We start from the raw sequence: 27,738 nt of genomic DNA, 5'->3' as shown, positions 1-27,738 counted from the left end.
TTTTCTTTTTTTAATTGTTTTTTCTTTTTTTTTTTCTTTCTGACCCTCTTTTTATCCCCTTTCTCACCCCTCATGATTGGGGATCTCTTCTGATTTGGTTAAATCATATTTTCCCGGGGTCTTTGCCACCCTTTTAGTATGTTACTTGCTCCTTCATACACTCTTATCTGGACAAAATGACAAGGAGGAAAAGTTCACCACAAAAAAAAGAACAAGAGGCAGTACCAAAGGCTAGGGACCTAATCAATAAAGACATTGGTAATATGTCAGATCTAGAGTTCAGAATGACGATTCTCAAGGTTCTAGCCAGGCTCGAAAAAGGCATGGAAGATATTAGAGAAAACCTCTCAGGAGATATAAAAGCCCTTTCTGGAGAAATAAAAGAACTAAAATCTAACCAAGTGGAAATCAAAAAAGCTATTAATGAGGTGCAATCAAAAATGGAGGCTCTCACTGCTAGGATAAATGAGGCAGAAGACAGAATTAGCGATATAGAAGACCAAATGACAGAGAATAAAGAAGCTGAGCAAAAGAGGGACAAACAGCTACTGGACCACGAGGGGAGAATTGAGAGATAAGTGACACCGTAAGACGAAACAACATTAGAAAAATTGGGATTCCAGAAGAAGAAGAAAGAGAGAGGGGAGCAGAAGGAATACTGGAGAGAATTATTGGAAAGAATATCCCCAATATGGCAAAGGGAACAAGCATCAAAATCCAGGAGGTTCAGAGAACCCCCCCTCAAAATCAATAAGAATAGGTCCACACCCCGTCACCTAATAGTAAAATTTACAAGTCTTAGTGACAAAGAGAAAATCCTGAAAGCAGCCCGGGAAAAGAAGTCTGTAACATACAATGGTAAAAATATTAGATTGGCAGCAGACTTATTCACAGACACCTGGCAGGCCAGAAAGAGCTGGCATGATATATTCAGAGTACTAAACGAGAAAAACATGCAGCCAAGAATACTATATCCAGCTAGGCTATCAATGAAAATAGAAGGAGAGATTAAAAGCTTCCAGGACAAACAAAAACTGAAAGAATTTGCAAACACCAAACTGGCTCTACAGGAAATATTGAAAGGGGTCCTCTAAGCAAAGAGAGACCCTAAAAGTAGTGGATCAGAAAGGAACAGAGACAATATACAATAACAGTCACATTACAGGCAATACAATGACACTAAATTCATATCTCTCAATAGCTACCCTGAATGTTAATGGGCTAAATGCCCCAATCAAAAGACACAGGGTATCAGAATGGATAAAAAAACAAAACCCATCTATACGTTGCCTACAAGAAACTCATTTTAAACCCGAAGACACCTCCAGATTTAAGGTGAGGGGGTGGAAAAGAATTTACCATGCTAATGGACATCAGAAGAAAGCAGCAGTGGAAATCCTTAGATCAATTAGATTTTAATCCAAAGACTATGATAAGAGATGAGGAAGGACACTATAACATACTCAAAGGATCTGTCCAACAAGAAGATCTAAGAATTTTAAATATCTATGCCCCTAACGTGGGAGCAGCCAACTATATAAACCAATTAATAACAAAATCAAAGAAACACATCAACAATAATACAATAATAGTAGGGGACTTTAACACTCCCCTCAGTGAAATGGACAGATCATCCAAGCAAAAGATCAACAAGGAAATAAATGCCTTAAATGACACACTGGACCAGATGGATATCACAGATATATTCATAACATTTCATCACAAAGCAACAGAATACACATTCTTCTCTAGTGCACATGGAACATTCTCCAGAATAGATCACATTCTTGGTCCTAAATCAGGTCTCAACGGTTATCAAAAGATTGGGATCATTCCCTGCATATTTTCAGATCACAATGCTCTGAAGCTAGAACTCAATCACAAGAGGAAATTTGGAAAGAACCCAAATACATGAAGACTAAACAGCATCCTTCCAAAGAATGAATGGGTCAACCAGGAAACCTAAAGAAGAATTGAAAAAATCCATGGAAACAAATGATAATGAAAACACAACGGTTCAAAATCTGTGGGACCAAACAAAGGCAGTCCTGAGAGCAAAATATATAGTGGTACAAGCCTTTCTCAAGAAACAAGAAAGGTCTCAGGTACACAACCTAACCCTACACCTAAAGGAGCTGGAGAAAGAACAAGAAAGAAACCCTAAACCCAGCAGGAGAAGAGAAATCATAAAGATCAGAGCAGAAATCAATGAAATAGAATCCAAAAAAACAATAGAACAAATCATGAAACTAGGAGCTGGCTCTTTGAAAGAATTAATAAGATTGATAAACCTCTGGCCGTACTTATCAAAAAGAAAAGAGAAAAGACCCAAATAAATAAAATCATGAATGAAAGAGGAGAGATCACAACTAACACCAAAGAAATACAGACAATTAGAAGAACATAGTATGAGCAACTCTACGCCAACAAATTTGACAATCTGGAAGAAATGGATGCATTCCTAGAGACATATAAATTACCACACCTGAACCAGGAAGAAATAGAAAGCCTGAACAGACCCATAACCAGTAAGGAGATTGAAACAGGCATCAAAAATCTCCAAACAAACAAAAGCCCAGGGCCAGACGGCTTCCCGGGGGAATTCTACCAAACATTTAAAGAAGAACTAATTCCTATTCTCCTGAAACTGTTCCAAAAAACAGAAATGGAAGGAAAAGTTCCAAACTCATTTTATGAGGCCAGCATCACCTTGATCCCAAAACCAGACAAGGATCCCATCAAAAAAAAGAATTACAGACCAATATCCTTGATTAACACAGATGTAAATATTCTCACCAAAATACTAGCCAATAGGATTCAGCAGTACATTAAAAGGATTATTCACCATGACCAAGTGGGATTTATTCCAGGGCTGCAAGGTTGGTTCAACATCCGCAAATCAATCAATGTGATACAACACATTAATAAAAGAAAGAACAAGAACCATATGATACTCTCCATAGATACTGAAAAAGCATTTGACAAAGTACAGCATCCCTTCCTGATCAAAACGCTTCCAAGTGTAGGGATAGAGGGCACATACCTCAATATTATCAAAGCCATCTATGAAAAACCCACCGCAAATATCATTCTCAATGGAGAAAAGCTGAAAGCTTTTCCGCTAAGGTCAGGAACACGACAGGGATGTCCATTATCACCACTGCTATTCAACATAGTACTAGAAGTCCTAGCCTCAGCAATCAGACAACAAAAGGAAATTAAAGGCATCCAAATCGGCAAAGAAGAAGTCAAACTATCACTCTTCGCAGATGATATGATACTATATGTGGAAAACCCAAAAGACTCCACTCCAAAACTGCTAGAACTTGTACAGGAATTCAGTAAAGTATAAGGATATAAAATCAATGCACAGAAATCAGTTGTATTTCTTTACACCAACGACAAGACAGAAGAAAGAGAAATTAAGCAGTCAATCCCATTTACAACTGCACCCAAATCTATAAGATACCTAGGAATAAACCTAACTAAAGAGGCTAAGAATCTATACTCAGAAAACTATAAAGTATTCATGAAAGAAATTGAGGAAGCCACAAAGAAATGGAAAAATGTTCCATGCTCCTGGATTGGAAGAATAAATATTGTGAAAATGTCTATGCTACCTAAAGCAATCTACACATTTAATGCAATTCCCATCAAAGTACCATCCATTTTTTCAAAGAAATGGAACAAATAATCCTAAAATTTATATGGAACCAGAAAAGACCTCGAATAGCCAAAGGAATATTGAAAAAGAAAGCCAAAGTTGGTGGCATCACAATTCCAGACTTTCAAGCTCTATTACAAAGCTGTCATCATCAAGACAGTATGGTACTGGCACAAAAACAGACACATAGATCAATGGAACAGAATAGAGAGCCCAGAAATAGACCCTCACTCTATGGTCAACTAATCTTCGACAAAGCAGGAAAGAATGTCCAATGGAAAAAAGACAGCCTCTTCAACAAATGGTGTTGGGAAAACTGGACAGCCACATGCAGAAAACTGAAATTGGACCATTTCTTTATACCACACATGAAAATAGACTCAAAATGGATGAAGGACCTTAATGTGAGGAAGGAATCCATCAAAATCCTTGAGGAGAACACAGGCAGGAACCTCTTCCACCTCAGGCGCAGCAACTTCTTTCTAGGAACATCGCCAAAGGCAAGGGAAACAAGGGCAAAAAGGAACTACTGGGATTTCATCAAGATAAAAAGCTTTTGCACAGCAAAGGAAACAGTTAAGAAAACCAAAAGACAACTGACAGAATGGGAGAAGATATTTGCAAAAGACATACAGATAAAGGGCTTGTATCCAAAATCTATAAAGAGCTTAGCAAACAACACCCAAAGAACCAACACTCCAATCAAGAAATGGGCAGACATTTCTGCGAGGAAGACATCCAGATGGCCAACAGACACATGGAAAAGTGCTCCACATCACTCGGCAACAGGGAAATACAAATCAAAACCACAATGAGATACCACCTCACACCAGTCAGAATGGCTAAAATTAACAAGTCAGGAAATGACAGATGCTGGCCAGGATGCGGAGAAAGGGGAACCTCCTACACTGTTGGTGGAAATGCAAGCTGGTGCAACCACTCTGGAAAACAGCATGGAGTTTCCTCAAAATGTTGAAAGTAGAACTACCCTATGACCCAGCAATTGCACTACTGGGTATTTACCCTAAAGATACAAACGTAGTGATCCAAAGGGGCACCTGCATCCGAATGTTTATAGCAGCAATGTCTACATTAACCAAACTATGGAAAAAACCTAGATGTCCATCAACAGATGAATGGATAAAGAAGATGTGGTATATATACACAATGGAATACTAAGCAGCCATCAGAAGAAATGAAATCTTACCATTTGCGACAACGTGGATGGAACTAGAGGGTATCATGCTTAGCGAAATAAGTCAATCGGAGAAAGACAACTATCATATGATCTCCCTGATATGAGGGAGAGGAGATGCAACATGGGGGGTTAAGGGGGTAGGAGAAGAGTAAATGAAACAAGATGGGATTGGAAGGGAGACAAACCATAAGTGACTCTTAATCTCACAAAACAAACTGAGTGTTGCTGGGGGTAGGGGGGTTGGGGGGGGTGGTTATGGACATTGGGGAGGGTATGTGCTATGGTGAGTGCTGTGAAGTGTATAAAACTGGCGATTCACAGACCTGTACCCGTGGGGATAAAAATATATTATATATTTATAAAAAATAAAATTAAAAAAAAAAAGAATGTCAAGGATCTATTACACAATGATACTCTCTTTCTTACATCAAAAAAGGAAAATAAAAACCATATGACCATTTCTATAGATGCAGAAAAAGTATTTGACCAAGTACAGCATCCATTCATGATAAAAACTCTCAAGAAAGTAGAGATTGAGGAAACGTATCTCAACAAAATAAAGGCCAGATTTGAAAAACTCATACCTAATATCATCCCCAGTGGAGAAAAACTGAAAGCTTTTCCTCTATATTCAGGAAATAAGACAGGAATGTCCACTCTCACCACTGTTGTTCAATACAGTACTGGAAATCCCAGCCATAGCAATCAGACAACACAAAGAAATAAAAGGCATCCAAATCAGCAAGGAGGAAGTCAAGCTATCACTATTTGTAGATGGCATAGAGAAAACACTAAAACTGCACTAAAAAATTGCTAGAACTGATACACAAATTCAGTAAAGTCGCAGGATACAAAATCAACATATAGAAGTCTGTTGCATTTCTGTACAACAATGACATGGCAGAAAGAGCTACCAGGAATCAATCCCATTTACAAAAGCACCAAAAATGATAAAATACCTAGGAATAAACCTAACCAAAGAGGCCAAAGATCTGTAATCTGCAAACTGTAAAACATTGATGAAAGAAATTGAAGATGACTCAAAGAAATGAAAAAAACATTCCATGTTCATGGACTGGAAGAACAAATATTGTTAAAATGTCTATATTACCTAAAGCAATCTATGTAGTACATGCAATTCTTATCAAAATAACAACAACATTTTTCACAGAACTAGAACAACCAACCCTAAAATTTGCATGTATTCACAAAAGACCCAGAAAAGCAAAAAGCAATCTTGAAAAAGAAAAGCAACACTAGAGGCATCACAATTACAGTCCTCAAGTTATATTATAAAGCTGTAGTGAGCAATACAGTATAATACTGGCACAAAAACAGACACACAGTTCAACAGGACAGAACAGAAAACCAAGAAATGGACCCACAACTATATGGTGAATTAATCCTCGACAAAGCAGGAAAGAACAGCCAGTGGAAAAAAGTCTCTTCAACAAATGGTGTTGGGAAAACTGGACAGCAACATGCAGAAGAATGAAACTGGGACACTTTCTTACACCATACATAAAAAGAAACTCAAAATGGACTGAAGACCTAAATGTGAGACCTAAACTATAAAAATCCTAGAAGAGACCACAGGCAGTAACTTCTCTGACATCTGCCATAACAACTTTTTTCTAGATAGGTCCTCTGAGCCAAGGCAACAAAAGGAAAAATAAACTATCAGGACTACATCAAAATGAAGTTTCTGCACAGTGAAAGAAGCAATCAACAAAACTTAAAAGGCAACCTACAGAATGGGAAAAGAAATTTACAAATGATATATATATATATATATATGATAAAGGATTAGTAATCTAAGTACATAAAGAAATTATAAAACTCAACACTCCCTCAAAAAATAATCCAATTAAAAAATGGGTAGAAGACATGAATAGACGTTGTTCCAAAGAATACATCCACATGGCCAAAAAACACATCAGAAGATGGTCATTACCACTTACCATCAGGGAAATGCAAATCAAAACTACAATAAGATATCACCTCACATTTGTCAGAATGACTAAAATCAACAACACAAGAAACAACAGGTGTTAGATATAGAGAAAAAGGAACCCTGTTGCTGTGTTGACAGAAATGCAAACTGGTGCCGCCATGGTGGAAAACAGTATGGCAGTGCCCCTAAAGGTTAAAAACAGAACTACCCTAGGATCCTGCAATCACACTACAGGTTGTTTACCCAAAGAATACAAAAACAATAATTTAAAGGGCCATGTACCCCTATGTTTAGAGCAGCATTATTTACAGCAGTTGATATATGGAAGCAGACCAAGTGGCCATCAACTGATGAATGACTAAAGAAGATGTGATACACACACACACACACACACACACACACACACACACATGGAATATTATTCAGCTATAAAAAAGAATGAAATCTTGCAATCTACAATAACATGGATGGAGCTAAAGGTTAAAATGCTAACTAAGCAGATTAAGTCAGTGAGAGAAAGACAAATACCATATGATTTCAATCTTATGTGGAATTCAAGAAACAAATGAGCTAAGTGAAAAAATAGAGAGGCATGACAAGAAACAGAATCTTAACTATAAAGAGCAAACTGATTGTTACCACAGGACAGGTGGGTGGGGAAATGGGTAAAATAGGTCATAGGGATTAAGGAGTGCGCTTATGATGAGCACCTGCTGAATTATGTAGAGAATGGCTGAATCACTATATGGTATACCTGAAACTAATATAAAAGTGTATGTTAACTGGAAAATAAAAACTTTTTTAAAAAATGAATTTTCTCACTTAGAGACACTTAAAATATTACTTCCCAATATTCTCTCTGATTTTTGAAAATATATCCCCAAAGCAATTATTTTTATTTCAAAATTATAATTTTCCATTTTGCTACACTGAATATTATCTAAGAAGAGTTAGAAGAACACTGGAGTAGAATTAAATAATCCTGGGATTTGATCTTGGGTGCCAGCACTATCTAGGCTACATGTGGTCTTTTTTTTTTTTTTTTAAAGATTTTATTTATTTATTTGACAGAGAGATCACAAGTAGGCAGAGAGGCAGGCAGAGAGAGAGGAGGAAGCAGGCTCCCCGCCGAGCAGAGAGCCCGATGCGGGGCTCGATCCCAGGATTCTGAGATCATGACCTGAGCCGAAGGCAGCGGCTTAACCCACTGAGCCACCCAGGCACCCCAAGGCTACATGTGGTCTTGACATTTTTCAAGCCATGTGACTTTCAACAAATTAATCTCTATAATGAAGATTCTATAAAAACTGCAACTGAATACTATCCACTCTATCCTAGCACAGGATGGTTGTGAAGAATCAAGTCATTAATGTAGCATGTTATTATCACCATTATCATATAAGCAGAGAAAACTGAAAGTTACATTTTAAAAAAGGCAAACCATCTTATTATCAATTGACTTTTGGCAACCAACGTCATATATTGGCTTCTTCTGAATAGATGTGAGTAAGAAGGCATTAACTCAGTGTATCCTAAATAAATACTTTTCATACCTGGCGTAACAAAACACTTCCACATGTTGAATGGTTTTGTCCTTCCTGCTAAGAGCAATGGCTTCTTCATTTTCAAGAATCTGCTCTTGCCATGCTGGGCTTTCATTCACAATGTCACTGTTTTCCTAAATAAAACACAGACGAGAAATTTTTATTAAATTACACAATGTGAACCTCTACTTTTTTGTGAAAATGTATACCTTTCTCAATTAATGCTCTGCCTTTGATGCCATCAAAATTCTGAAGTGACTCCAGAATGGTGTGCCATCTTCAAAGGAAAGAGAAGAAATTTGTGTAAAATCCTACCCTATCAAATGCTAGCTCTGGTTTACACCTTTCTAGCAGGATATCTAACAGTATGATGCAGTCACTGGATGTGCCTGTTTTGACATTATTTAAGAACTAGGACAACTAACCCTCTTTCTGCTGAAAATCAAGTGTGTCTGGTATACATATTACTTGTTATTAATAAAGTTTTTGCATTTTGTTATCCAAATTCAGGCTCACAATTACTTCCTTCTACTTTTAGGTCTTTGAAGTTTAGTCACTAGCCATGTCAAATTTTGATTATATGTAAAAGTATATTTGAAAAGTATTCAGCCCACTATAACTGAGGACTGTATAAAAACCAACCTCTAAATATTCTATTTTCAGAAAGACAATAAAAACAATAATGCATGATAATGTATGTAAACTTATAAGGGTGGAAAGTGGCCCTTCAAAAATTTTAACAATTCCTAATTACATTTTATGGAGATAAATTATATATACAGCAGTATTTGAATACAGGGGATTTCTGGAAATGTCAAGATATGCCTTTTCCAAATGTCAAGGATCAATTTTTAATCTGTTTAAAATTTTAAAGTATTCGGTACACATTTCTCAGAGAAAAAATTTTTTGAATATATATTTTCAAAAAACTAGTAGTGAAACAAAAAGTAGTGAAATATAACTACAATATTCTTTGTTTTAAGTAAATTCACTTCAACGAATTTCTAAACTTATAGATTTCATAAAGTAGGACAATAATTATTTTAAAAGGCTTTTTTTCTCAGGGCACCTGGGTGGCTTAGTCAGTTAAGCATCTGACTCTTGGTTTTAGCTCAGGTCATTATCTCAGGGTCCTGGGATGAAAACTCCAGTTAAGCTCTGTGCTCAGCAGGGTGTCTTCTTCCCCACTGTCTCTCCCTCTGCCCCTCCCCCAGCTCAGGCACTCTCTCTTAAATACATCTTAAAAAAGGGCTTTTTCTCCTGAATTTAACATTTTAAACTGTAGCAAAATAGGGTAGACATCTCTTCTTACTAAGTGTAATTATTAGATTATGTTAAACATACCAACATAGGTAGAAAAGGAGGTGAAATACAGAACTCTGAATGTGTAGACATGGGGTTACCAACCTGAAGACAAGATTATGGATCAGGAAAGAGTGAAGGGGAAAGGATATGGTGAAAGAGGATGCTGGAGTAGAAGAACTTAAAAAAATATTTTTCAAAAATATTCAATATTTTAAATATTTTAATATTTTTAATATTTTAATATTAATATTTTTAATAGATCTAACCTATTATCAAAATTTATTTTATAAAATTCCCTTTACTCATCAGAAGTTTTCCATTCAGACAACCAAGGTATATTTGTTGCTTTGTTGTGAGCATCTAGACTAAATTTTCTCATGGAAGTGCTAAATACACTAAGATAGCCCTTACACATACTTCCTAAGAATAAGGTTCAAAATAGGGTTTCTGATCAACACAAAAACATGAATATTTAAGGCACATACATAAAATGTCTTTGTTATGACTAGAAGAACCTTTTAAGTCACCTTCCATCAATAAATTAGTACAACTACAATGCTTATAGTGGTGCTTGGCACATGGTAAGTGTTTAATAGTCTTAGCTATATTATTTTCAGCTAACTGAATACAATTTTCTAGAATATATCATACTCCTTTCCCAACTGTCTAAACTCTTGAGATATAGCAATTTTTGATTTCATGTATGATGCTCTCAATAGGAAATTCATTTCAATCCACATGTACCATTCACATAAAATTGGGACAATTTTTTTAATGTCATAAAAATCCATGAACTCCATGACATAACCTACTCCCCATATTACTATGCTGTACAGGTCCTCTAAAAAACTTCCTTACAATGATATCTAATAGTTGTAGTAGGGAGATCCAAAAACTTACCAAATTCATATTAAATTTTTCCTTGCTTTTTGTTTTTACTGATTCTGTCAGGTGACTTCTATAAATACACAAACTACCAATGACTCAGACCATTTCAAAGTAATGTATTTTCCCCTGAATAGTTGGGGTTTTTTCTCAAAATATACTACTGAAAGAGCAACTAGTAATATGTGAGATTTTAGAAGGACTGAAATTTTTTTTCTGAAAGGCTATTTTGGAGAAAAAAAAATCTTGCCTTACATTTGGGAATGTAATGAGAAAATGGTATCAAGTATATATGATGTACTCTTCAGCCAACATATCTAAGTATATTTAAAAAGCAGTATCTATATTTTGAAAGCATTGGAAGAACATTAACTAAAAAGATGACTACATAATTTTTCTTAAATAAATAAAAATGAGGCATCAATCCTATATTACAGAAGCTTAGGGTTTTAATCAATGTAGGGTTATTATGTGATACCAAATACAACCTAGTAGATTAAAAATCAACTAAAAAGGTTACCTGGTATTCCTTTAGCCAGGACAGTATTCCTGAAAAGCTAAAACTGGCCCAGTTTCCTCCATAGTAGCTTCTTCTGTAACAATAAAAAAATAAGAGTAAAGAAAAGGGTATAAAAATTAAGCCACTGATCTCCATCAGCAAACCACCCCGTACCCTTCAAATCATTTCAGTATTGCCACCTCAGAGTTCAAAACATAATTGGGATGCTGGAAATACTAGGCTGAAATAAAAGTTGGCCTCTCCAAACCCAAAGTTAACTTTCCATTGTATAAGGAAAAAAATCTCTTTGGTCTCCTTAGAGCTTTCGCCACTGATCAAATGCCACTGATCATGTGATTGTGAACAGCTTGATATGGGCATTGAGCACGGAATATAAACAAAATTTGACTCCTGGGTGAAAACAAAATGGCTGGGGAGAAAACCTTGGTAGATCTCAAGGAAAGCCAATGGAAAAAACTATTAAGTTTTCTGTAAAAAACTAAATATCCACTGTCCCCACCACCACCAAACCCATAACTCATGCCAACATACACACTCACACACACACACAAATGGCTACTCTAGAGGTAGTGGCCCTGTGTTACTCTTAGCCTTCAGGGCCAAAAATAAAAGTAGCTTCTGGGACACAGTTATTCACTTTTGTAGTAAGTAAAACAAGAACAATATCCCCACTAATAACTGGGTGAACTATTATTCTTCATTCTATAATCCTGTGAAGAACATCATTCTGTTTTAGAGGACCCAGAGGTCTCCTAACTAGGATCAGGTAAGCCTTGTAGACATTGGAGTTCTTATTAACTTCCTTAAGTAAGAGACTTGTGGCAACCAGAATTCTCTAATTCAGTACTACATATCTGTACTGGGGCTTCCCAGTTCTTATAAAACTCTTCACATTTATTCTTTGTATTATGAGCCCCAAAGTACACTCAGTTCTACCTACAACATCTGGTTCTGGGGTGGGAAAGATTCTTGGTTCTGTTTTTTGTTTTCACTTTTCCTTCTCTGTATTTTTCTCTAATGAAATAAAATCTATAAAAGCTCTTTTTAAAATGACATGAAAACAAAAACCTTTAATATCCAAAATCACTCATCCATAGTGCTACTGGAGATCCCCTCAATCTTCTGATATATTTCTCCTCAAACAAATGTTGACAGGCCTGCAGAACAGTCAGACTTAAGGTTCAAGTATTTTACCAATAATCACTGTTTTTGCTCTAATAGAGAAAATGGTTAAGCTGAGTATCTGTGAAAATAGGTCTATTAATACAGATCACTGCTTTAGTTATAATCTGATCTCTTGAAGATAATGCAAATTCATTCACCATTCAAAATCTCTAATGGCTTTAAAATTTAGGTAGGTTTTCACTTATATTAACAATTCTAGATGGCCACCCTTGCTAACATGTTGGGATCAGGAGACATGGAAGCTCTGATCCCCTGGGTCAGAGAAAACAGTGGAAGGAGAAGGTGGGCAACAGCCAGTATACAGAAGAGGGAGGAGTGAAGACAGAGGAGTGTTATAACTAGTGGTATTTCCCATAGAAATTTATACCCTCTTCTCCCTTGCCTGAGAATAATATACACTTCTGCCATCCCTTCCCACTCTCTAAATATAACACTCAACAAACTAGAAAACATCCAGTGATGTTAAAAAAAAAAACAACTGTCTTTATAATTTTTGTTAAGATATTTAGATTTCTTTTAAGCCACCTTATAGTCATAAATAAGAAGCTCTGACCGTTGGGTAAAAGTTTTAAGATTGAAGTCAATTTATTTGATACATCAATTTATAAGTAATAAATATACATTAGAAATCTGACACTAGGATACACAAAGGTTTCTTAGATAACACACAGCAATAAAACTACTAGTAAAGTGGAATTCATGAAAATGAAAAAGTTCTACACTAAATACATCATAAAAATGAATGGGCTAGCCACAAACTAGAAGAAAATAGTCATAAAACATATCTGACAAAAAGACTGGTATCCAGGATATTTAAAGATCTTTTTCAACTTAATAATATGACAAATATTCAAATTTTAAAATGTGCAAAGGGCTTGAACAGACATTTCATAAAGGAAAATAGATATGATTAATGAGCACATTAACAAGGTGCTCAACATCATTAGTCATTAGATAAGTACACATTAGTCTATGGCCATACCACCCTGAACACGCCCAGTCTCTGTGATCAGGGAAGCTAAGCAGGGTTGGGTCAGGTTAGTACTTGGATGGGAGATAAGTACACATTTTAAAAAAGCATTAAAAATGAAAGTAATGAAATACTACTACACATCCACCAGAACAGTTAAAATTAAAAGGCTGACAATACCAGGTGTTGGTGTGGATGGCCAGAATACTCATACCTTTTGGTGGGAGTGTAAAATGGTAAAAATACTTTGGAAAACTGGCAGTTTCAGAAAAAAACTAAACATGTATCTACCCTATGATCCAGTAACTCCATTCCTAGGTATTTACAAACCAGGAAAGTATATGTTCACAAAATACTTACACAAGCTTTTTCATAGTAGCTTTGTTATTTTCTTTTTAAAGATTTTATTTATTTGACAGACAGAGATCACAAATAGGCAGAGAGGCAGGTGGTGGGGGCAGGGGGAGCCCGTGAAGCAGTACCCCCCCCCGCTCCCCCCCCTCCCCCACGAAGCAGACTCCCTGCTGAGCAGAGCAGGGCTCCATCCCAGGACCCTGAGATCACAACCTTAGCCAAAGGCAAAGGCTTTAAACCACTGAGCCACCCAGGAGCCCTAGCTTTTTTAATAGCTCTGAACTGATCAGAATTCAGATATCCATCAACGGGTGAATGGATAAATAAGCTGAGGTTTATCTATAGGATTGATACTATTCACCAACAAAAACGAATACTGGCAACAAAAGAGATGAATCTCACAGCTAAGTGAAAGAAGCTTTTACCCAAAAAGAGTACATTCTGAATGATTCCATCTATATGACATTCTAGAACAAGTTAATTATAATAAAAAATATCCCAAGAGTGACTGGGTGGGAGTAAGTGCAGGACTTGACTTGGCTGGGGCATGAGAGAACTTTCTAGAGCAAAGACCATATTATATTATTTCAGTAAGATTCTTAGTTACATAAGTGTATGCATTTCCCAAAACTTACTAAATGGCACAAAGATCTGTGTTTTCACTGCATCTAATTTTACCTAAAAGAAAAAGACCCATAAATATTGAACTTAATAATATCAATGCTGAAGTGTTCCAGACTGAAGGTACTTGACTGTGTACAACTTACTTTGAAATATACAAAAGACAGAATAATAAATGGAAAGAAAAATGAATACATGGGCAGTGATATAATAAAGCAAATACAGTGAAATGTTAATAGTAGAATCTAGGTAGTCATAGATATTCATAGTACAATTTTTTCAAATTTTCTGTCCGAAAATTATAATAAATTATCAGGAAAAAAAGTAACCTGAGTTTTCAAACATGGACCAAGATGTGCCAATTTCCACAGTACTTTCTGCTATTATCAAAAGCCTAAAAATAGTCTAAAAGAAAACCATCTTGCTGTTTCTTTCCATTATTAAATGACCTAAGGTCAGTTCATGGTCAAAATCTTTTTTCCCCTATATTTGGTCATGTTTTCCGAGAGCTAACTGGTTCTAGTATTTTTCCATGCAGCTCACATTTTCAACTTTTCCTGTTGATATGCTCTTAACCTTAGCAGCTGGTGATCTGATCCAATGTACATAAAAGGTGAAACATGGTTTTCATTACTGTGGTACTTCTGACAAAAGAGGGTAACATAATTATTAATAAACTCACTATAAAACCAACACAGATTTTTATTAAGTTCATTTTGGTATTTGTAAAGTTCTAAGTATGGTTTGTAATACCCCTTAGAGAGAAAACAAAAGACTTTAGGTATCAAAATCAATATGGCAAAAAGAAAATGAAAAAAAATCAATGTAACATTCTAATATGCTCCCTAGGAAAACTATTCCAATGAAATAGTAAAAATTAAAGTTCACCAAATATTTTCTTAAATTTTATCTTTAAAAATACAGCTTCAGAACTATGACAAATTCAAGTTATAAAATATTATTTCTACTCTCTTTAGAAGTGTTTCTGCAGGGAATAACAAAGCTAGGTTATGGTTATTATTATTTTTTTAAAGATTTTTTATTTATTTATTTGAGAGAGAGACAGTGAGAGAGAGCATGAGTGAGAAGGTCAGAGAGAGAAGCAGACTCCCTGTGGAGCTGGGAGCCTGATGCGGGACTCGATCCTGGGACTCCAGGATCATGAACTGAGCGGAAGGCAGTCGTCCAACCAACTGAGCCACCCAGGCGTCCCTGGTTATTATTTTTAAAACCCCATAGATACAATTTATTTTAAGGACAAAGTGAGAACCTCCTGACATTAAAAAAAAAAAAAAGAAAAAAGGGTAATGGAAGATTTTCTGCCAATTTTGTGTCACAACTGCCTCTGTACATCAAATAAAGGAAAAAGTAGTAGTTGTTGTTTTTTTTTTAAAGATTTATTTATTTATTTATTTGACAGAGAGAGAGAGAGAGAGAGAGAGAGAGATAGATCACAAGTAGGCAGAGAGGCAGGCAGAGAGAGAGAAGAGGAAGCAGGCTCTCCGCCAAGCAGAGAGCCCGACGCGGGACTCGATCCCAGGACCCCGAAATCATGACCCGAGCAGAAGGCAGAGGCCCAACCCACTGAGCCACCCAGATGCCCAAAGAAAAAGTAGTTTATGATGAAGGATGATGTGTATCTCTAATGCCAGGGAATGCTATTTTATATGGTAAAAAGAGTTCCTTAAAACTAGAGTTTCTTTGTGGAACTAGAAAAAGACTGTTCACTGTATTTAAACAGCAAATATAAAACTAATCTGTAGGGTGGCTAGGTGGCTAGGTGGCTCAGTTGGTTATGTGGCCAGCTCTTGATTTTGGCTCAGATCATGATCTACCTGGGATCGAGTTCCAAATCTGGCTCTGTGCTTGGTGGGGAAGTATGCTTGTCTCCCTCCCCTTCTACCCCTCCCCACCATTTATACACGTGTGCTCTCTCACAAATAAATAAATCTTAAAAAAAAATAAAACTAATGTCTAAAGTCCTCTAAAGTTTCATGACAGTTAAGTGACCTAAAATTTTCAGCTAAAACAGTAAAAATCACAAATGGACATTTTTATTTTCAAAGATAAAAAAAGCCCAATAATCACAACACTGATGTATAGCTCTCCACTGTGTGAAATGTTGACCTTAAAACTGTAGAAAACATGGTTTTAATCTTTCTAAAGTTTTACAAAGCTTACTTAGCATACTGCCTGTTTTTCCAGATGTAGAAAAGAAATGGTTACACAATTATCTCCATTAACACCAACCAATAAAACAGAAAAAGATAGCATTAAAATAATAAGATTTCTCATCCTTTACATAGTATTTAATATTAAAGCAACATCATTTTGTTTCATGTCTACTAACAAAAAGAAATACATTATGGGTATACATAAAGAAAGGTGAACTATATGAGAAGGCTGAGTAGTAAACCTATTAATTAGAGCCTATTTATTAAATCCTAACAATGTTCTTTTCCATTGTGTGTCATAATTACAACTCAGTGTTGAACATTCAGCAACACCCATAGCTACATGATGCTAAACTGCATCCTTACAGGGAAATGGCTTCTGTAAGCAAGGACAAGAAGATTAACAAAAGACAGAGCTACAAATATTCAGGCACACAGATCTAGGAATTGTTTTAATTATTAAAGAACATAGGAGTTAAAAAGGGAAGCACCACAGATCAACCTCTAGGCCTTCCCTATTCTATATTCACTGCTCCTAATCCCATTTCCTTATATAGTAGTAATTCCACCCCTTCCAATGACAGCATTTTTAATTTTTTGTTTTTAAAACTGTTTTCACAACTATTTTCTCACGGACTTTTCCAGCAATCTTGTAAAGCAGGTACGGTATTATTTTACAGATGAAGACACTGAGACGGTCTATGTAGAAATTAAGTCACTAGTTCAGGGCCACACAACTGCAACTGGTAGAAGTGCAGTTAAAACTCAGTTCTGCTAAACCCTAAGCCTATCCATTGGAACATAATCCCAAATTCTAAACTGGCTAGGATTATTTAGTCCATAGGATATTATAGTGTACCTGTGGTTCAATGAAGCCAAACACTTCAAATACTTGTGGTAAACATAGCATAATGTATAAACTTGTCAAAAACCATCAAACCATATACTGAAACTAATTTAGTGCTTCAACTAGACTCAAATAAAAAAAAATGGTACCTGGGCCTGATTACTAAATTCACCTTTTCCAAAATGTATCCCATTAATAACATGGACTATTAGTAAGTGTTCCAAAGGGAGAAAAAAAGTACAATGACAAAATAAATTTGGAAAATGCTAGGTTTTTAACATAAACCACCAAAAAAAATGGTTTATGACAGAGCTTCTCAGCACCATTATGAGCTGTATGAGAAGACTGAGTATTAAACCTATTAATTAGAGCCTTTTTATTAAATTCTTGGTGTTTATGTCTGTTCTCACCAATAGGAAAAAATTAGTCAAGCAATGAACATTTCTTCTAAAAAAAGCATTTGAAGGGAGTGGATTTCAACAAAACGTATTTTGAGAAAAGCTACCTTAACACATTAATGACAAGGATAAAAATAGGATAATACGTATTATAGCGCTTGCCATTTTCCATTCATTACCACTTAATGTTCACAAGAATCCCAAGAGACTGGTGCTAAAAATATCCCCATTTTACAATTAGGAAAAAAACAAAAACAAACAAGAAGTTGGGGATCTTGTTTATTTAAGTCACTCAGATAGGAAATGGCCTGTATTTAAGCCCAGGCCATATCAGGCCCCAAAGTCTACGCTCTTTCCATTATAAAGACGGTCTTCTATAATCTATAAGATTGCAATATTTAAAATTATAAACATAAGCATATAACAAAACCCAAAATCTAACTTACTATAAATAAAGGCAATGGAATCTGTTTACAGACATTAGACAGAATGAGGTCTAATTTTTATTTTGCTTCTCCAATTCATCTGGATAATGAAAATGGGAAAATAATTTCATGACTACGTCTACTCTAATCTCAGAGCAGGAGGGACTATTCATTTCCAGGACCTAAAATACAACCAATTTTTTTTTGCATTTCTCAACTTTAATGTGTGCAAATACTTTTCTGTATATGATAAAAGTGGGAAAATAACAGTGTGGCATGTCTACTACTATTGACTTGCCAGCTATTAAAGAATATAAATATACCATACGCATTAAGGGAATTATTCTATTTCAATTTGACTGGAATACTATAAAGAATCATGACATGTTTCTACTTTCCTAGTTGACAAATAACTGAACAGACTAGGGAATATATTGGATTTACTCCCCACACAAATTCTCCTTTACTAAACCTCCACATACCTGATACACAAGCCAGCCAAGTTCCTTTCACCATCCACCCATTGCAAGATCAAGGCAGGTGGGCCTCCTTGGTATAGTATGCAGATGTAATTCTAATGTTAGAGAGGATGATCAGGCCCTTATATGGTTTTAAAATCATCCCATGAGGCTACATTAAGTTGCTCTGGGAGTCAGATCAATCTTCCAGAATGAAATACTCCCAGGCTGAGTAATTAGGGCTGGAGAAAGACCTCCCTATGTTGACAGTTATTAGCCACTGACATAAGGCCACCCACTCAAGTACATTTTTACACAACCAAACCAGGTAGATGAGTAAGTATTATACACAGATTGCCCTCAATTCTTGTTTTTCTCTGTGATCTCATCTATCCTTACTGACTCAATTATCGCTTCTCTGCTGATGACTTACAAATTGCTATCTCCAATCTGAGCACTTCTGGTAAGCTCCAAACTCACAGCTATTTTGGGTCCGAAAGTACAAATGAGTCATCAGCTTACTGGGCAACTCCATTTATCCCCGATTAATTTTAATCTCTACATGATGAAAAGACAAATTTATTATCTTTTACCCACCCCCATGTATCCTACTGGGCTTTTGCAGTAACTCTTCAAGGTAAGTCATATACTAGCCACATTTTAGACTTGAGGAAAACAACTTAAATCACATAACTAATCACTGATAGAGTCACAATTCGAATCAGGTCTCTTGGCCATCGAGTCCAGTATTTGTGTCCAATTTGTGTCCAAACAGATAAGCTGTTTTCCAACCCTACAGCTTATCTCAGAGGAAGAGCACAGGCTTTGCTATCAAAAGGACCTGGGTTTAAATCCTGGTTCTTCCCCTAATAGACATGTGACATTGGAAAAGTTACTTCAATTCTCTTAATTTGTTTCCTCATCTGCAAAAGGGGAAAAATTATATTTCTCCTAGAGAAGTATATTTTAGAGAAATTTTAGAGAATTGTAGTAAAAATTTAAAAACTTAATATTCGTAAACTACCTAACACAGTACCCAGCAAATATTCCATAAATGGGAGCTATTATTATTATATCACACCATCTCTAATAGCAAACAACATGTTGAAAGCTAGATTAGGTTAAGCACATTGAAATCACTTTCACTTATAAATTGGTGCCGCAGACATCATGGTATCTCTTTATAGTGGGAGAATATGGAAAGGAGAAAACTAGGGCAACACTTAATTCTTTAATATCTGATATACATTTTTTCTCATCCCCATAGGAGAGCACTGTTTTCTTTCTTTAGCTAAATAATAAAAGAGAGAGGACTCCTGCAAGATGGTGACAAAGGAGGATCCTCAATTCACCTCTTCCCACAGACACACCAAACCTTCAACTACATATGGATGATTTCCCTCTGAAATATATTTGAAAACAAGATGAACAGAATCCACAACAAAGAATAAAAAAAGCCACAACCAGATGGCAGAAAAGGCAGAGACAGACACAGTCTTGCCACAACCCTACCCTGGTGCTGGGACACACAATAGAAAGGGGTCTCACAAGTCCAGTGCTTCTCAATATGTACATACTAGTAAGCAATAACTACTTATTAATCAATAATTACTTTAAATACAAATGGACTAAATTATCCTAACAAAAGACAGAGAGGATGAATGGATAAAAACATAAGACCATCTAGGGGCACCTGGATGGCTCAGTCAGTTAAGCATCTGCCTTCAGCTCAGGTCATGACCTAGGGGTCCTGGAATTGAACCCTGCATCTGGCTCCTGCTCAGCAGGGAGTCTGCTTCTCCCACTCCCTCTGCCCCCTTCATGCTCTCTCTATTGTCTCAAATAAATAAGATCTTCTTTAAAAAACAACAAGGCAAAACACAAGACCATCTCTATGCTGCCTACAAGAAACTCACTTCTTATAGGACAAAGACTGGAAGTAAATTGATAAAGTATATTCCATGCAAATGGAAAAAAAAAGCTGCTATATCTGTACTTCTATCACACAAAATAGACTAAAACAAATAATGTAATAAAAGAAATGATAAAGGTGTCAATCTAGCAAGAAGATAGAACATTTATAATTACATATGCACCCAACAGAGGAGCACCAAAATATATAAAGCAAATATTAGCAGACCTAAAGGAAAAAATGGCAACAACACAATAATAGTGAGGGACTAGCACCCCACATACATCAATGGGTAGATCATCTACACAGAAAATCAATAAGGAAACACTGGCCTTGACTGACACATTAGACTAGGTAGACTTAATTGACATATACAGAACATTCATTCATTCCCAAAGCAGCAGAATACACATTCTTCTCAAGTGCATATGGCATGTTCCCCAAAACAGATTACATGTTAAGCCACAAAACAAGTCTCAATAAATTTATGAAGACTGAAATTGTATCAAACATCTTTTCCAGCCACAATGTTATGAAACTAGAAGTCAATTACAAGAAGAAACCTGGAAAAAAGTCACGAATATATGGAGATTAAACAACAATGTAGACAGTAATTTCTTTGACTTCAGTCTTGACAATATGCTTTTTAGATCTGATTCCAAAGGTGATAGCAGCAGCAAAATCAAATAAACAAATGGATCTACATTAGATGAAAAAGCTTATACACAGTGAAGTAAATCATCAATAAAATAAAAAGGTAATCTATTGAAAGAGAAGACATTTACAAAAGTATATCCAATAAGGGGGTAGTATACAAAATATCAAAAGAACTCATACAAATCAACACAAAAATAGCAACTTAACTAATAAATGGGCAGAATACCTGAACATTTATTTACCAAAGACATACAGATGGGCAACAGGCACGTACAAAAAAGCTTAGTATCACTAACCATTAGGGAAATGCAAACCAAAAGCACTATGAGATACTACCTCATGCCCATCATCAAAAATTCAAGAGGAACTTCCTGGGAAAGTGGCAAAGGAGGAAGATCCTAAGCTCACCTCATTCCACAGATATAACCCATTTATCAGTGTGAATAACCTAGAAAATGACTTAAAGACTGGGCAGAACACTCTTCAGATAAATGCAGAGAAGGGGCCATATTGAAGAGGGTAGGTAGGGCAGAGAAGTGGAACTAAAGGAACTTGGAGGACTGTCCAAAGGAGGAGAGAGGGTATGGGCACAGAAAGGGGAAAGAAATAGACCCTTACCCCAGGCAAAGGGAACCCCCAGGGGGAAAATGAATACCTGAAACACTGAAAAACCAGAGGGACATAATTTTGCAAATTCTTACAGTTAACAGGGTTTCATACCAGGAACTTTAAAAATCAGCAGGCTGGGTTCTGGGAGAGCACGGAGGGCTATAAGAAACTAGATCCCCGCCCTTAAAAAGACCACATAACAAAGAGCCCTCTGTGAAGATATAGTATAGAAGCAGCAGTTTGATAAAGGCCGGAGATATATGAGAATATTTATTTACTATTCAGAGCCTGTGCTGGCAGGGCAAGGATCACTGAGAGACTTCTCCAAGAACAAGCTGGAAGGCACCATTTCCCTCCCCTGCCCCCAGCCTGGATATGTGAACAACTGCAGGAACAAGCACAGGGCCAACACCTACCAACTAACAAGCAAACAGCAAGCCCCACCCCTGTATTCTCCTCAGACATACCAGGGCCCATCCAAAGCAGTGCCACAAGTCTAGCAAGGTGTGAGTAGACCAGACAGGGCCCAGCTCAACTCCAAAGTGACTTCTACCTTGGGCAGAGGGGAAAATAAGCATACCCAACACTCCAACTACAGCCCCAGCCATGAGCTAGGGGCAAAAAGCTGCTCTTACTGCACAATGCAGTAAGATGTTTGATTTGCAAGATGTTTGATACAATTTCATTCTTCTTAAATTTATTTACTGCAGGCTCCAACCACCAATGAAAGCTTCTCAAGGGACAACACAGGGAAACTACCCAGCAGTTTGGTGCTACTGGATCTTTAGCAAACACATGGTCTGACTCAACTCAAGTCCAAAGGGGCCCAAGACTGGCCCAACAACACAGGAACCAAACCCTACCCATAAGAGGCAGAGAAAGCCATTACAAATGGCTAATGTCTTTTCTCAAGGGACATTACACCACAGAGCACCACAGAAGCTCTTCTAGATAAGGCACTACTTTCAAGAGAAGTAGCTGACTGTCCTAACAGAAATAAACACAAAGAATTATGCAAAATGAGGAGACAGAGGACTATGTCCCAAATGGAAGAGGACAAAATCATTGCAAAGAAAGCTAAATGAAACAGATACATGTAAAATGCATGATAAAGAATTTAACATAATGGTCATAAAGATATGTACCAGACATAAGAAGAGTGGAGGACCTCTGTGAAACCCTTAACAAAGGGATAGAAAATGGGGAGCCTGGGTGGATGTCAGTCGAACATCTGACACTCGATTTCAGCTCAGATCATGATTGCAGGGTCAAGGAATCAAGCCCCTCACCGGGCTCTATGCTCAGTCAGGTGTTTGCCTGAGATTCTCCCTCTCCCTCTGCTCCTCCCCACCGTGCTCATGCATGCACCTTCTAAAATAAATAAATAAATCTTAAAAAAAGGGATCAAAGACATAAAAAAGAACCAATGAGAAATGAAGAACTCAATAACTGAAAGTAAAAATATACTACAGGGAATAAACAGCAGACTATAAAAAGCAGAAAAACAACCCCTGAAACAAATACTGCATTATATGTTAATACAGAAAGGAGAAAAACAGATCAACAGAAGAACAGAGTAATGGAAAGTATTTAAACTAAACAGGAGAGAAAAAAAATAAAAACTGAAAACACATTTTGGAATTCAGTAACATCATCAAGTGTTAAAAACATTTGTATTATTGGGATCTGAGAAGAGAGGGAAAAGAAAGCAGAAAATTTGAAAAAATAATAGGTGAAAACTTTATGAATCTGGAGAAACGGAAATCAAGATGAAGGCATAAAGGGTCTCCCCAAAAAAATCAACAAAAGAGGTCCACACGAAGACATGTAGTAATGAAAATGGCAAAAAGCAGTGGTGATAAAGTCAATTTCAAAAGCAGCAAAAGAAAACACTTCCACATAAGGGAAACTCCATAAGACTATCAGCTAATTTTCTTCAGCAAAAACTTGACAAGCCTTACAAGAGTGGCATGATATATTCAAGGTACTAAAAGGAAAAACCCTGGAGCCAAGAAGACTCTATCCAGCAAGGCTATCATTCAGAACAGAAGAAGAGATAAAGAGTTTCTCAGACAAGCAAAAGTTAAAAGAATTCATGACTGCTAAACCAGCCCTACAAGAAATGTTACCGGGGACTCTGAGTGGAAGAGAAAGACCACAAGCAGGAGTAAGAAAAATAGGAAGAACAAAAGCAATAAAATTAAGTATCCCTATAAAAATCAGTCAAGAGAAGCACAAAGTAAAAGGATGTAAAGTATGATACCATATACTTAAAACTTAAGGGGTAAAGGTGTAAACATTGAATTCAACCTTACAGGATCACCAACTTATAGACTGCTATCTGTATAAGATGATCTATACAAACAGAATGGTAACCACAAATCAAAAACCAGTAATAGATATACATAAAAATAAAAAGGAATCCAAATATATTACTAAAGAAAGCCAACTAACCATGACAGAAGAGAGCAAAGGAACACAGAACTACAAAAACAATCATAAAATGAATAACAAAATGGCAATAAACACACACCTATCAATAATTATGTTGAATGTAAAAGAACTAAGTGCTCCAATAAAAATTCACAGGGTGATAAAATGAATTAAAAAAAAAATCCAAAACCCATCTTTTTGCTCCCTACAAGAAACTCATTTCCTACCCAGTGACACATTCAGACTGAAAGTGAAGGGATGGGAAAGCATTCATCATGCAAATAAATGTGAAATACAGCTGGGCTAGCAGCACTTCTGACAAAATGGGCTTTAAAACAAAGACTAACAAGAGACAGAAAACAAAAAAGAATACTACATAGTCATAAAGGAAACAATCCAACAAGAAAATATAATAATTTTAAGTAAATATTCACGAAACCAACATGGAAGGACCCAAATACATAAAGCAGCTAGTAACAAACATAAAGGAATTAATTAACTAATTAACTAATGGGGGGACTTACCATCCCACTTACAATGATGGGCAGATTATTCAAACAAAATCAAAAGGGAAATAGTGGCTTTGAAGGACACACTGCAGGAGTTGGATTTAACAGATATATTCAGAACAATCCTGAAACACCAGAACGCATTCTTTTCAAGTACATATGGTACATCCTCCAGAAAAGATCACATATTAGACCACAAAACAAATATCAACAAATTGAAAAAAATGAAAGTCATACCATGCATCTTTTCTGACCACACTGTGAAACTAGAAATCAGCCACAAGAAAAAATCTGGAAAGAGCACAGATACATGGAGGATAAACAACATGCTATAACACAATGAATGGGTTAAATGAGAAATCAAAGAAGAAATAAAAATATAAATGGAAACAAAAGAAAATGAAAACACAACAATATAAACTCCCTGGGAGGCTGCAAAAGCTGCTCTAAGAGGGATGTGGCAGTAGAAGCCTTCCTCAGAAAGCAAGAAAAATCTCAAACAACCTAACCTTACACCTAAAGGAGCTAGAAAAAGAATAACAAACAAAACCCAAAACCAAAAGGAAGGAAGGAAATAATAAACATTAAAGCAGAAATAAACAAAACAGAAACAAAAAACACAACAGAACACATCAATGAAATCACAAACTGGTTCTCTGAAAAGATCAACAAAACAGATAAATATTTAGCTAGATTCATCAAATAAGAGAGGACTCAAACAAGATCAGAAATGAAAGAACAGAAATAACCAATCCCAGAGAAATACAAAGAATTATAAGAGAAAATTATGAAAAATTATATGCCAACAAACTGGATAACCTAGAAAAAAATTAATAAATACATATAAACATATAATCTCCCAAAACTGAATCAGGAAGAAATAGAAAATCTGAACAGATTACCAACAAAGAAATTGAATAAGTAATCAAAGAACTCCTCCAATAAACAGAAGTCCAGGATTACATGGCCTCACAGGTGAATTCTACCAACACTTAAATATTAATACCTATTCTTCTCAAACTTTTCCAAATATTTAAGAGGAAGGAAAGCTTCCAAATTCATTCTATGAGGCCAGCATTACCCTGAAGCCAAAACAAGATAAATACACCACAAAAAAGAGTACAGTTTGATAACTCTAATGAACACAGATGGAAAAATTCTGAAGATAATATTACTAAGCCGAATCCAACAGTACATTATAAAAAACCATTCACCACAATCAAATGGGATTGGTTCCAAGGATTTAAGGATGGTTCAATATTTACAAATCAATCAACATGATATCAACAAGAGTAATAATAAAAACCATATGATCATTACAACAGATGCAGAAAAAGCACTTGACAAAGTACAACTTATATTCACAATGAAAACCCTCAATAAAGTAGGTTTAGTGGGAACATACTTCAATATAATAAAGGCCATATATGAAAAACCCACAGTTAACATCATCCTAAGGAAACTGAAAGTTTTTCCCCTAAGGTCAGGAGCAAGACAAGGATGTCCACTCACACCACATTTATTTAACATAGTACTGAAGTCCTAGCCACAGCAATCCCACAACAAAAAGAAATAAAAGGCATTGAAATCGGTAAGTAAAACTTTCACTCTTGGCAGATGACATAATACTACATACAGAACACCCTACAGGCTTCCCCAAAATATTACTAGAACTGATAAATGAATTCAGTTAAGATTATAGGATATGAAGTTGATATACAGAAATCCATTGCCTTCTGTACATTAATAATGAAGTAGCAGACAGAGAAATTAAGAAAATAATCCCATCTACACTTTCACCAAAAATTATAAAATACCTAGGAATAGACTTAACTAAGGAGGTGAAAGGCCTGTATTCTAAAGACTATAAAACACTGATGAAAGAAATTGAAGACAATACAAACAAATGGAAAGATATTCCATGCTCATAGAAGAACAAATATCATTAAAATGTTCATACTATCCAAAGGAATCTACACATTTAATGCAATCCCTATCAAAATACCAACAGCACTTTTCACAGAACTACAACAAACCTAAAATTTATATGGAACTACTAGCCAAAGCAATCTTCAAAAAGAACAAAACTGGAGGTATTACAATCACAATTTCAAGATATACCATAAAGCTGTACTAATCAAAATAGTATAGTACTGGCATAATAATGAATACATAGACCAATGGAACAGAATAAAAAATCCAGAAATAAACCCATGATTATATGGTTAAATAATCTTCCACAAAGCAATACTGAATGAATACTGAATGGGGAAAAGCCAATCTTCTTTAACAAATGGTGTCAGAAAAATTGGACAGCTACATGAAAAAGAATGACACTGGCCCACCTTCTTACAGCAAACACAAAAATAAACTCAAAATGGACTAAAGACATAAATGTGAGACCTGAAACCATAAACGTCCTAGAAGAGGACTCAGGCATTAATTTCTCTGGTATCAGCTGTAGCAATATCTTTGTTGATACGTCTCCTCAAGCAAGGGAAACAAAAGCAAAAATGAACTATTGGGACTACATCAAACTGAAAAGCTTCTGCGGAGCAAAGGAAACAAAAGCACTAAAAGGCAACCTACAAAATGGGAAAAGATATTTGCAAATGACCTGATAAAGGGTTACTATCCAAAATATATAAAGAATTTATACAATTCAACATAAAAAGACCCAATTTAAAAATGGTCAGAAGACATGAACAGACATTTCTCCAAAGAAGACATCTAACTGGCCAGCAGATGCATGAAAAGATGCTCATCATCACTCATCATCAGGGAAATGCAAATCAAAACTATGAGATTATCACGTCACACCTGTCAAAATCACTAAAATCAAAAACACAAGAAACAAGTGGTGACAAGGATATGAAGAAAAAGGAACCCTCACACACTGTTGGTGGGAATACAAACTAGTTCAGCCCCTATGGAAAATAGCATGAAAGTTCCACAAAATATTAAAAGAGAATTACTATATAATCTGGGAATTCCACTATTGGATATTTGCCCAAAAGATACAAAAACACTAATCTGAAAAGATTCATGCACCCCTATGTTTACTACACCTTTATTTGTTTACAATAGCCAAATTATGTAAGCAGCCAAACTGCCTA

The 27,738-nt window shown here is 35.9% G+C and overlaps 1 protein-coding gene across 2 annotated transcripts in view; it reads right to left on the bottom strand.

Moving 5' to 3' along the window:
• CHM (CHM Rab escort protein) overlaps window positions 1–27,738 on the bottom strand; it is a 210,410-nt gene that overhangs the window by 148,134 nt on the left and 34,538 nt on the right. For both annotated transcript variants that reach the window (XM_032881813.1, XM_032881814.1), the window contains exons 3-4: window positions 11,071–11,143; window positions 8,370–8,494 (exon numbers count right to left, since the gene is read on the bottom strand). In XM_032881813.1, coding sequence (XP_032737704.1) covers window positions 8,370–8,494; window positions 11,071–11,143 — 198 coding nt within the window. The remainder of the gene's footprint in view (window positions 1–8,369; window positions 8,495–11,070; window positions 11,144–27,738) is intronic.

This window comes from Lontra canadensis, unplaced genomic scaffold (genome assembly GCF_010015895.1).
Source record: "Lontra canadensis isolate GAN:19392208 unplaced genomic scaffold, GSC_riverotter_1.0 scaffold77, whole genome shotgun sequence".
Classification (NCBI taxonomy): domain Eukaryota; kingdom Metazoa; phylum Chordata; class Mammalia; order Carnivora; family Mustelidae; genus Lontra; species Lontra canadensis.
Note: the sequence above shows the minus strand (reverse complement) of the source record. Positions and strands in the feature narration are given on the sequence as shown.